Source organism: Penaeus monodon, chromosome 3 (assembly GCF_015228065.2).
Source record: "Penaeus monodon isolate SGIC_2016 chromosome 3, NSTDA_Pmon_1, whole genome shotgun sequence".
In the NCBI taxonomy this organism is placed as follows: Eukaryota; Metazoa; Arthropoda; class Malacostraca; order Decapoda; family Penaeidae; genus Penaeus; species Penaeus monodon.
The window spans coordinates 3,371,278-3,383,139 of NC_051388.1; the positions used below are offsets into that span (position 1 = coordinate 3,371,278).

Sequence of the window (11,862 nt, forward strand, 5' to 3'; positions counted from 1 at the left end):
TCTCTCTCCGCCCCTCTCCACCTCCCCCCTCTTTTCCCACCGTCACAGCAGTTTCCAAAATAAAGCTTTTTTCGACTCGATTGTTCTAACAGGTTTTATAATGGCAGAGATAACAATGGGCGCGTCGTTCTTCTGATAATAGATCGTCAGGTAGTTTTGGCTTGTTTGTTTATCATCTGTATCTCGGCGCTGACTATTTCTTTTTTCAAAAAGAAGAACAACAACAACAAAAAAAATATATATATATATGTTACGGTTTATATTGTATCTGCGTGTATAGCGTTTTGTATGTTCTGTATCATTACGTTTTGTATCGTATTAGCATGTGTTGAAAAAAAACGTTGTTTCTCTTTTGATGACTTTCATATAGAGTTCTGTATTTTTATTGTAAAACGTTAATTCATTGTTCACAAATATTAAACTTGTGCAGTGAGAGGTGTATATTTTTTTTTTTTTTTTGCATCAATATGACGTCCCTTTGTTTAAGTTCAAAGTGTAACGAACAGCTTTATGAAACAGTCAAAGATTGAAAATTGAATATCGTTTCTTTTTTGTTTGTTTGTTTGTTTGTTCGTTTTTTTAATACCTTACGTTGAGTGCCTTAGTGTCTCTCCACACACGATCCCGGTTTAGCAGGTATTTTGAACGAAGATCGAAATGACTCCTTTTTTTTCCAATATCCTCTCCCCCCTTACCTCCCTCCCTCCTCCTCTCTCCCTCCTCCCACCCTCTTTCGTCTTTTCTCTCTCTCTCTCTCTCTCTCTCTCTCTCTCTCTCTCTCTCTCTCTCTTTTGGCCTCGCGGAATTTAAAACCTAAAAAACAAAAAAAAAACAAAAAACAAACCAGTCTCTCCAGCATCTCCCCGTGTTCCAGCACAGGCCTGGGAAACTCTTGTAAACCCAGAAACACCAACATGAAAGATGCATATGGTCTGTAGTACAACTGCTACAGGCTTCCCGCGCCGGCCGTGGGTCTCCCATCATGTTTTCATTACCACCAATAACCGGCAACCGTCCGCAGGTACAAGCCCACTGTCTCTTTGAGGAGCGAGGCATCTCACAAATTGATTGGTGTCAATCGTTTTTGGGGACTTGACGCGTGTCTCTCTGGCTTTCTCGCTTTCGTTTTCTCGCTTTCTCTCAGTCTCTTTTTCGTTTTCTCGTTTTTCCCTCTCTCTTTCGTTTTCTCGCATTCTCTCTCTTTCGTTTTTTCTCTCTCTTTCTCGCTTTCTCTCTCTCTCTCTCTCTCTCTCTCTCTCTCTCTCTCTCTCTCTCTCTCTCTCTCTCTCTCTCTCTCTCTCTCTCTCTCTCTCCCCGTTTACTCTCGAGACCAACCACCAAAGCATGTCATCACCTACTTAGACGAAAAACAAAACAAGCAAAAAAACAATTAATCCACCAGTAAGAAAAAACATTCGTCGCTAATCCTTTTATCAATATTATACGCACCTAAAGAAAAAAAAAATCACGACGTTTTGATTACAAGAAACGAAACGCGTACCCCCCTATACCCCCTCCCCCACCCCTATACCCCCTCCCCACTCACCCACCCCCACCCCCTTTTTCCCGCCACTGCCTCTGATTGGTGAATCAGGCGCCGAGCTCTGGCCTCTGATTGGTCGCGTCAATGTTTCATTAAGGCCACCACGCGCCAATTAGTTTGCTTGACGGACACCGGTCTTTGATTCAGCAAGGGAGGAGGGAGGGAAATACACACTACCGGGGGGGGGGGAGGTGTTGAGAGGGGAAGGGTGATGGGGGTGGGGGGGTGGAGGAGGTGGGGGAAGGATGGTGGGGAAGAGGGAAGGGGTGGGGGAAGGAGGGGATTATGGGGGAGAAAGGGGGGAGGGGTGATGGGGGGAGAAGGGAAAGGGAGGGAGTGAGGGGGAAAAGGGGAGGGGGGAGGTTCAAACACACACTAAAGGGGTAAGGAGGGAAAGAGGAGGCGGAGGAGGAAGAAAAACGTTTGTTATTTTCCATGTTTGAGGGGAGGGAGGAAAAACGTTTGTGAATTTTTTTTTCTTCGTTTTTCCATTCGGTGCGTACGCAGGTGAAGATTGATGTGAGATTTTGATATATTTTTTTAAAAATGAGAGATTTTATATCCATGAAATAAAAAAAAAACGCGTTTGGTGTAGTAGTAGCAATGACAATTAAAAACGCGTCGAGGTTTTTAAAAAGCCAGTAATCCATATTCTGTGTAGTATTATAACATGCAGGCGGTTTTTATCTAAAACATACTACGTTACGAACGCTCGTTCTCGTTTCTGTCAATCTGAATATCTATTACAGCCGCTTGGAACATATCCACATATTAACAGACCAAGTTTTATCTATCTGTATCATGTTCATCCTTGACTAAGTTACGCGACTAAATGATTTAAAAGCATGATCGCGATACCGACATTACAGAGGGATAATAATAAAAATTGGATTCCATATTTTTTTCTGTCTTTGCCATACACATGAAGAGGAGAAATATAAGACGCGTAGGAAAGAACGTGTTACATGCGCTGAGAGTTATCCAAGACCCCGGCTGGCGATATTACACAGGGTTTAGGGGTAATGTGTATCATCGCGGTATTATTGTGATCTCTGATGACCTTCCCGCAACCGCGCCTCCGTAAAACAAGGGCAGGTAACCGCCGCTATGGCCATAGTCGGCGCGCCCTTTTGGCCCACGGGCGGCGGGGATCACGATTATGGTCCATTTGAGGGCATAAAGGGCATTCCAGATTGGTTTTCTATTCCTCGCTGTGTCTTTGATCCATTCAAACAATCAGGGCGGAGATCGGGGAAGGATCGGCGGCGGCGGCGGCAGAGGCGGCGGTAGCGGCGGCGGCCAGATCCGACGGGTTTTCTTTTTTAGCGGAGCGTTCCCCGCCGCCACTACACTCTCCGCTTTCCCGCTACAGCTTAAAAAAAAAAGAGAGAGAAAAAAAAAAGTTCCCTAAAGTTATCGTCTCGCCGACCTCAGGAATTCACCATGAATAAGTGAATCGCGCGGCGGCCAACAATTCTGGGAAGCGCGGCCGGCTTTTGACACAAACTTCATCCCATTTCCGAGGATTTTGGCGGCTCAGGGCGAACACTTGGCCGTCCCATTTTACGAGCTTTTTATTTCGCGCTTATCGAATTAGCCCCGTTTTGCCTTCCATTCCTGAAAAGTTATCCGGAAAATTGAATGCGAAGTGTCGAAAATCGCTGAAGTTTTATACCGAATTAGACTCTTTACGTCTGTCCTATCCCCTCCCCTCCCCCCCTCCCCCTCCCCCCTCCCCATCTTGTCCGAAAGCTCGCGTCCCGAAAATTTCGCTCCCGTCCAATGTCGTCAGTTATCCGCGAGCTTTGACTCCCATTTCCCGAGCCATTTAGAAGTTGCCAATCCGTTTACACGAAACCATCGATCAAGACGGCGCCGAAAGACTCGGATGACAGGATTTGTCGGGATTTAGTCGGCCAAAGTTCATATTGGGGGCCCACCCTATCATGCGCGCGTCCTGATTGTTAGAAACAGATTTGCACTCGCGCTCTCTCGTCCGGCGAATCCCCCCCTTCATTAGACCGATATTGACTTGACACGTCCTATGATATTAGCCTGTTACACATCGCGCTGTTTGGTAATAACTGTGTGTGATGTATTGGAATAACTGATTGGGGTCTAAATCAGTATCTTGAGATTTATACTACGGGAGAGAAATACAAAATATATTAACCCCGCTACACCTAACGCATTTTGGCGGGAAATAAAAAGACGGGAGCAATACAAACCCCGTTAATAACAAATGAGAGGGTAAAGTGATATCATGTTATTGCGGGAGAAGACAACAGTAAATAACAGGACGTTAATAAGCCGAGGAATAATTACAAGACGTATTCACAACAGGGAAATTATTGAGTAACCAGATACGGGCGTATAACGTTTTCGTATTGATTTCTTCATTCATTTGGAAGGTACATGTCACTTTCCCTCTGTTGATATTTTTTTCTCCTCGCTTGTAGGTCATTTTCGAATTATTAATACCATTAACAATTAAACGTCTTGGCGAACAATATTTACCGCCTATCTCTTATAGGAAAAAACAACATACCGACTACAAGCTTAAAATTAACATACCCACGCCCGCAAATTTAATACGAAAATAAATGAACTTAAACACAAAACGTCCCCCCCCCACCAAAAAAAAAAGAAGAAGAAAAAAAAGAAAAAAAAAAGATTCAAAATTAACACAAATTAAGTGTGGTAGCGACGCGCGCGGGCCTGAACAGGAAGGCAATAACAGCGAGGTAATTTATTTGCCGTCGACAGCGCGGGATTTACTCGTGAAAATAATTGACCCACTAAATCCCAGGGGTTTTTCGTCCCCTCATTGGCTTTTGGGGATGGGGAGAGAAGAAGGGGGGGAGGGGAGGGGGTTAACTTTGATATTATTCGTAGAGTTGGGTTTTTCTTTATTTATTTATATCTATATTTATATCAACGTCGCGGTTTAAGACACCGACGGGTACCTCGCGAATGATAAATTCAACCCACGTTTTATCTTCTGAATTTTAGGAAAAAAAAAAAACGATGATGATGAGGATAATAATGGTAATTTCTCACAAATGGAGTAAATACAAAACAAACGTTTATCCCACAAGAAATCTGATAAATCCCCCCCCCCCCGTCCCCCCTCCTCCCCTTTAAACAATGCTCAATCTTGTAGAGCGAGTGTGAACATCCCAGAAAACACAAGAACATCAGAATTCAAAGGGTATTTTGGCCACCCTCTCTCCTTCCCCTTCGCTCTCCCTCCTTTCTCTCTCCCTCTCTATCCCCCCCTAGCCCTCTCTCTCTCTCTCTCTCTCTCTCTCTCTCTCTCTCTACTCTCTCTTCCTCTCTCTCTACTCTCTCTCTCTCCTCTCTTTTCTTCTCTCTCCCTCTTTCTCTCCCTTCTCTCTCAATCCCCCTTCTCCCTCCCCCTCCCCCTCTCCCCTTTTCCCCCTCCCCCACTCCTCTTTCCCCCCCTCTCTCCCCTCTCCCTCCCTCCCCCCTCCCCCTCTCTCCCCTCTTCTTCCCCTCTCTCTCTCTCCCCCTCTCTCTTCCTCTCCTCCCCCTCTCCCTCAACCCAGCGGGAAACCCACAAATAAGAACAATGATTACGCTAGTTCTCTGTTGTTATTGGATAATATTGTCGCTTCATATAACACATGGCGAATGGGTGTTTAACAGATCACGTGACATTGATGAAAGGGGGACGCGTGAATTATACATGAAGAGGGTAAATATTGTGTGTTCCAACCGGTGATATGATGGTTATGTTTTCTGTGTGTGTGTGTGTGTGTGTGTATATATATATATATATATATATATTATATATATTATATATATATTATATATATATATATATATATATATATATATATATGATATATATATACATATATATATATATATATATATATATATATATATATATATATATATATATATATATATATAAAGGTTTTTAAGTTTATGAGTATGTTTTAGTTTATTTGTTTCTCTCTCTCTCTCTCTTTGTTTTAATATGTTTGTTATTTTGATTTGATCCACACACACAAAAAAACACTCACAAATATACACAGAAACACACACACATACAAATACATACATAAACACGCACACACAGACGAACATACAAATACACAAACAAACAAACACACATCCTCTCTCCTCCTGCTCAGCCTCATTTCCGAACAACATCTATTAATTCTTCCATCTCTCCTTCCCTCCTTCTCTCTCTCTCTTCCTCTCTCCTCTCTCTCCTCTCTCTCTTTCTTCTTCTCTTCTCTCTATTCTCTCCTCCTTTCTCTCTCTCTTCTCCTCTTTCTCTCCCTCCTTTCTCTCTCCCTCTCCTCCTTCTCTTCTCTCTCTTTCTCTCCCTCCTTTCTCTCTCCCTCCCTCCTTTCTCTCTCTTTCTCTCCCTCCTTTCTCTCTCTTTCTCTCCCTCCTTTCTCTCTCTTTCTCTCCCATTCCATCTTGCATTTGCCTGAGGCGCCCAAGAGCCACCCATCGGCCGCCATCTTTGTTTCCTCGTCGCAGTTTTGGCGGGATTGGGGGAAACGAGCGCAAGGCATTCAAATGACCTCGTTGGGGTAGTTAGGGGGGCTTTGCGATATTCAGATGACCCGATATTGACCTTATTTATTGCCCCGAGATTTATTTATTATCATTATTATTTATTTTATTTTTATTTTTATATTTTTTATTTATTATTATTATTATTATTATTTTTTTTTTTTTTGGGGGGGGTAATGGGGAAACGTGACGCGTTTTCTTTTCCGAGTTTTTTTTATGAGTTTTTTTCTTCTTCTTCTTCTTCTTCTTCAATTTTCTTTCGTTTTGTTTTATTTATTCTATCTTATTTTGTGGTTGTTTTTTTAAAGGCTTTAAATTTTTTTCTTCTGCAATTTTCTTTCGTTTTATTTTATATATTCTATCGTTTTTTTTTTTTTCTTTCTTTCTTTCTTTCTTTCTTTCTTATTTTGTGGGTTTTTGAATTTCTTGTCGGTTTAATAAAAGGTTAGGTAATTGAAAATTCGTGAATATTAAGAGTTTATTAAGAAACTATGTTTTTTTTTAAGGTGTGATTACAGTATTTTTTAAATTAATTTATATATCCTGATACGAATAATAATATTTAGCATAACGTTTATATTCGTATTAGTATAAGTATTATTGTTATTATTATTGCGATTGTCATTAATAATTTTCATATTAAGTAGTTGTATTATCATTAATAGTAGTTGTTGTGTTATAATCATTAATAATCATTACTGATATTATTAGTTATCATTATCACTATTACTATCATCATCATCATCATCATCATCATCATCATCATCATCATCATCATCATCACCATCACAGTCACCATCACCACCACCATCATCACCATCACCATCACCACCACCATCATCACCATCACAAACAATATCTATCATTATTACCACCACACCTGTATACCTAGCACCCTTACACCACCACCACGTAGCCACGCCCTCTAACCACGCCCCCTTTTCTCCCCCCTTTTCCAGGTCTGGTTCCAGAACCGCCGCGCCAAGTGGAAGAAGAGGAAGAAGAGTAGCTCTGTCTTCCGTTCAGCTGGTTCCCTCCTTCCCTCCCCTTCCCTCCCTCCCTTCCCTCCCATGGGGGGAGACTCCTTCTGCGGGTCGATGTTCCCTTCTTCGGACACGCGCTGGACCATGGGAGGCATGGCCCCTATTAACACAGGTGAGGCAGGAAAGTCGGATGTCTGGTGTTTCTTTTGAGGGGGGTCTTTGGGTCTGTTTGTCTGTCTGTCTGTCTGTCTCGCGCTATCTCTTTCTGTATCTCTCTCTCTCTCTCTCTCTCTCTCTCTCTGTCTCTCTGTTTGTCTCTGTCTGTATTATGCTATTTTTTTTCTCTCTGTCTGTCTGTCTGTCTGTCTGTCTCGCGCTATTTCTCTCTGTGTTTCGCGCTCTTTCTCTCTCTCTTTCTCCTTCTCTCTCTCTCTCTCTCTCTCTCTCTCTCTGTCTACTTATATATTTTTTACAAATTTTAAAGTATTATAATTATTGTATTTTGTGGATTGTCTGTGTATTCGTGTGTTTATCCTTTCTCGTGATAATTCGTGTTTCTCCCATTATCGTTATCACATGAAAGCATCAGTATATAGAGCTAACGCAGCCCCCCCGTTTTCCCTTCCAGGTGTTGGCACTGGCACCCTCGGGCTGACCTCCCCCCTGCAGCGCCAGGGACTCAGCCAGCTGGGCCAGGGCAGCATGAGCATCACGCAGTCCTTCAGCCAGTCTCTCGGCCAAGGCTTCGGCCAGGGTCTCGGCCAGGGCTTCGGCCAGGGATTGGGCCAAGGGTTAGGTTTAGGACAAGGCCAAGGACTAGGGCTGGGTCAGGGCCAGGGGCTGGGTCAGGGGCTGGGTCAGGGGCTGGGTCAGGGGCTGGGTCAGGGGTTGGGTGGCTCGACGTCGCCGCTGCCGTCGGGGCTCTCGAACATGGGCGGCTCTCCTCCGACGTCCATGTATCAGCCTCACTACCAAGCTTTCTCCTCACTCAACAACGCCTTGGGTGAGTACGCAGGTGAGCACGAACGACACTACCCTTTTGTTCCTTGTTCCCTTCGAGAAATGCCAAGTGCATATGCCTCTTTAGAATAATTTTGGAGAGGAATGCCCAATCCTCTCTCTCTCTCTTAGTCATTCCGATTATGAGACGTAGAGAAATGCCAAATGCCTCCTTAGAATAATTTTGGAGAGGAGTGTCTGATCTTCTCTCCCTCAGTTTATTTATTGAAGTTTTTTTTTTATAATGGAGCTTGATGCAATAAGAATACCTGAGGGAAAGAAAAATGTGTGTGTGTGTGTGTGCTTCTCTCCATTACCTATCCCCTGTATGTGTGTGTGTGTGTGTGTGTGTGTGTGTGTGCTTCTCTTCATTATCTATCCCCTGTATGTGCATGTGTGTATGTGTGTGTGTGTGTGTGTGTGTCTGAGTGTGTGTTTACATCTCTCCTCCCCAACGCCTTGCCTTGTCTTAGCTTTAAGGCCTACACACTTAACCCTCGGCAGCCTCGTAAGCGACTATATAGTCACCTTCCCCCCCTCTCCCCAGGATCACCACTAAACTCCCCAGGTCTCCCCAACGGCTTAGGTTCCCCGGCAACACCCCCCCACAGTGGCTCATCCTCCCCGGCCACGCAGCAACAGCAACAGTCCCAACAACAACAGCTCGGCGGAGGCCAACAGCAACAGCAGCAGCAACAACAGCAGCAGCAACAGCAGCAGCAAGATCTGCAACAGAACTGTGGCATGGGGTCGATGGGTATGGGCGTAAACATGGGCGGCGAGGACATGTGGAGAGGGTCGAGCATCGCCCAGCTGCGGCGTCGGGCCTTCGAACACTCCGCCTCCATGGCTGTCTTCAGGTAAAGTTCCTGAGGATGGCGCTGAGGAGGGGAATTCCTTCTGCTGCTCCTGAGGTGTCTGTCTGTCTGTCTGTCTGTCTGTCCGTCTGTCTGTCTGTTTGCTTCTCCTCTCCCTCATCTCCACTTTCTTTATTCTTTCGCCCTCTTTCTCTTATCTCTTATCTCTCTCTCTGTCTCTCTCTCTCTCTGTCTCTGTCTCTCTCTCTCTCTGTCTCTCTCTCTCTCTCTCTCTCTCTCTCTCTCTCTCTCTCTCTCTCTCTCTCTTCTCTCTCTCTCTTTCCCCTCTCTGCCCCCTCTCTCCTCTCTACCATCCCCATCCCTCTCTCCTCCCTATCCCCTTTCTCCCCTCCCCGTCCCTCCCCCTATCCCTCCCCTACCCCCGTCCCATCCCTTCCCCCTTACCCCCCTCCCCCTCCCTCCCTCCCCTTTCTCCCCTCCCCCTCCCTCTTCTTCTCCTTCTCTCCTCCTTCCTCTCCTCTCTTCTCCTTCTACCTTCTCTCTCTTCTCTCTCCTTCTTCTCCTTCCTCCTCCTTTCTTCTTCTCCTTCTCTCCTTCCTCCTCCTCCTTCTCTTTTTCATCTTCGTATTTTCTTCTTCCTCCGTCTCCTTCTTCCTCCTCCTTCTCCTTCTTCCTCCCCTTCTCCTTCCTTCTCTTCTCTTCTCCTTCTCCTCTTCCTTCTTCTCCTCTTCCTGTTTTTTTTTTTCGGAAACTGCCGTGTTTTTCCTTCTTTTTTTTGTAAAAATTTATTTACCTCAAGTTAAATGGCGACGCTGTGCTGTAGTCATGGAATAAAGTAGATAGAGATAAAGCAACAGAAGAATGAGAATAAGAGAAATAGGAGAAAATTCAAAGGAGAGAGAAAAGTAAAAAAAAAAATTAGCAGAAAATTCCTCTAAAAAAAGAAAAAAAAAAAAGATTCTTATTCAGACATTAAATGAGAGAGAGAGAGAGAGAGAGAGAGAGAGAGAGAGAGAGAGAGAGAGAGAGAGAGAGAGAGAGAGAGAGAGAGAGAGAGAGAGAGAGAGAGAGAGAGAGCAGTTTTAGCGCACGAGAAGAAAGAAAAAGAAAAAAATAATAAACTAAAAAAAAATACATAAAAGAGAGGTACATATTTTCCTAAAACAGCTTCTCCCTTAGTGGTCACCCTGCCTCTACTGTTTCCACATAACATACAAGTAATTACAGAAGTTCAGATGCGTTTCTCGTGTGGAACGAGGAGTGTGTTGAACAAACTCTCAAAAGCTTCTGGTACTTTTGAGAACAGTCTAGAACAAGTCTTATTCTGAAGTCATTAACTTTTTTTTTTTTGAGATTATTAGGATACAGTGCTGTTGGGGTAAAAAAAAAAAGGAACTGTGTTGATGAATTTTATATATATATTGAGATGGAAAATAAAGTGTCTTGACTTATTGTATTGTATCAGATTGTGTTTTCGGAATAATAAATATTCTTCACAAGGTGAATCGTAAAGCAAAATGAATGTTTCAGTTTTCCAAATCATGAATTTCTTGGTGGATGTTATGGAAATCCATGGGCATGACAGTGTTGCCACGTGTCAGGAACTTTGCAGCGGACACTTTGGACGATCGATATCAGCAACACCGCATCGAGGCCGATTTGTTCCACAACGATGAACATTTTAGACTGTACATAGCATTAACTCATGTATTATACTTTTTAATTTGTTAGTCAAATGACCAATATAAGAGATAATGTTCTTGTGTTTATATAAATATGGAGATGGTGTTTTTTTTTTGTTTTTTCAATGATACAAGGTCCCGGATGTTAAGTTTAAGCATTGTGCAAGTCATATTTACATTTTCTCGTGTTATTAGCCCTGTGTACCCAGTTCTTTATTACAGGGTGAAGAAATAAAACCTGTAAGTTCGTTTCTATAAACTAGTCTTTGCACAATTTTGTAAGAGAAGAAGAAAAAATGATAATAGAGAGAAATGAAAGAGATGTTGTGTAAAGATTATTTGATAATAGTGATGTGGAAGGACACACACATACAACCCCCTCCTCTCTTTTCCTACACCCCCCTCCCCCCCCTGTATTCCCTCACCCCTCCCCCTTCCTCTCCTCCGAGTATACGACTACGTGTAGATGTCTTGGGTCGCGAGATGTCTCAGCCAGGATGTGAGACGCGGCCCGAGAGTGTGTGTTCCTATGAACCAATGGGAGAGCTTATACCAATACACGGTCCCTTCACATCGCTCCTAAGATGTCTAGGTTTGTCCTTGTTCATGCGGTATTCTGTAGTCCATTTTAGATGCAGGTTTATTGTCGAGTTTAATGGTCGCTGCTGTTAGCTTCAAATATATGTCTAGTTATTTTTCCCCCCCTAAAGAGATCATTGTGCATTAACAGAAAAACCAGGATGTCTACATATCATAGGAATTAAATATAGTATATGTAATGTTGTATACACAATGGTAGGCCAATTTTTAGTCAGTCTCTCTCTAACTGCCACATGTGATAGATGATATTGAATTATTTATCATATTTATGTTCGTAAGTTAGATTCATGTTGTGCTGTAAGCTTTGTAAATAATAAAAAAAAAAACAGCAGTCAATATTTATTCATGCGTTTTTAAAAACCTACCCCTTCTCCCGACATTTTAATGAGATTTTGAGATCTTTAACATTCAAAATGAAAAAGGTGTTTCATTATTAATGATGATACTGATTCAGACAACAATGATGATATTGATTAAGATGGTAAATATGATAATGATGATAGTAATGATAAAGTGACAGTGATGATGTGGTTATGACAAATGATGAAGATGATTGATATGATAATTATATTATTGCCATTCATGTTAAATATGAAGACATTTATGCTGAATATCAGAACGAAACAGTAACGATATTTATAATGATAATCACAACAATGATAATGATGATGGAGATACAA

The 11,862-nt window shown here is 42.8% G+C and overlaps 1 protein-coding gene across 2 annotated transcripts in view; it reads left to right on the plus strand.

The window, feature by feature from the left end:
* LOC119590604 (homeobox protein orthopedia-like) overlaps positions 1-11,524 on the plus strand; it is a 49,491-nt gene extending 37,967 nt beyond the window's left edge. For both annotated transcript variants that reach the window (XM_037939285.1, XM_037939292.1), the window contains exons 4-7: positions 7,060-7,255; positions 7,712-8,098; positions 8,630-8,942; positions 10,431-11,524. In XM_037939285.1, the coding sequence (XP_037795213.1) occupies positions 7,060-7,255; positions 7,712-8,098; positions 8,630-8,942; positions 10,431-10,482 (948 nt within the window). In that variant the 3' untranslated portion in view covers positions 10,483-11,524. The remainder of the gene's footprint in view (positions 1-7,059; positions 7,256-7,711; positions 8,099-8,629; positions 8,943-10,430) is intronic.
* The last annotated feature ends 338 nt before the right edge of the window (positions 11,525-11,862 follow it).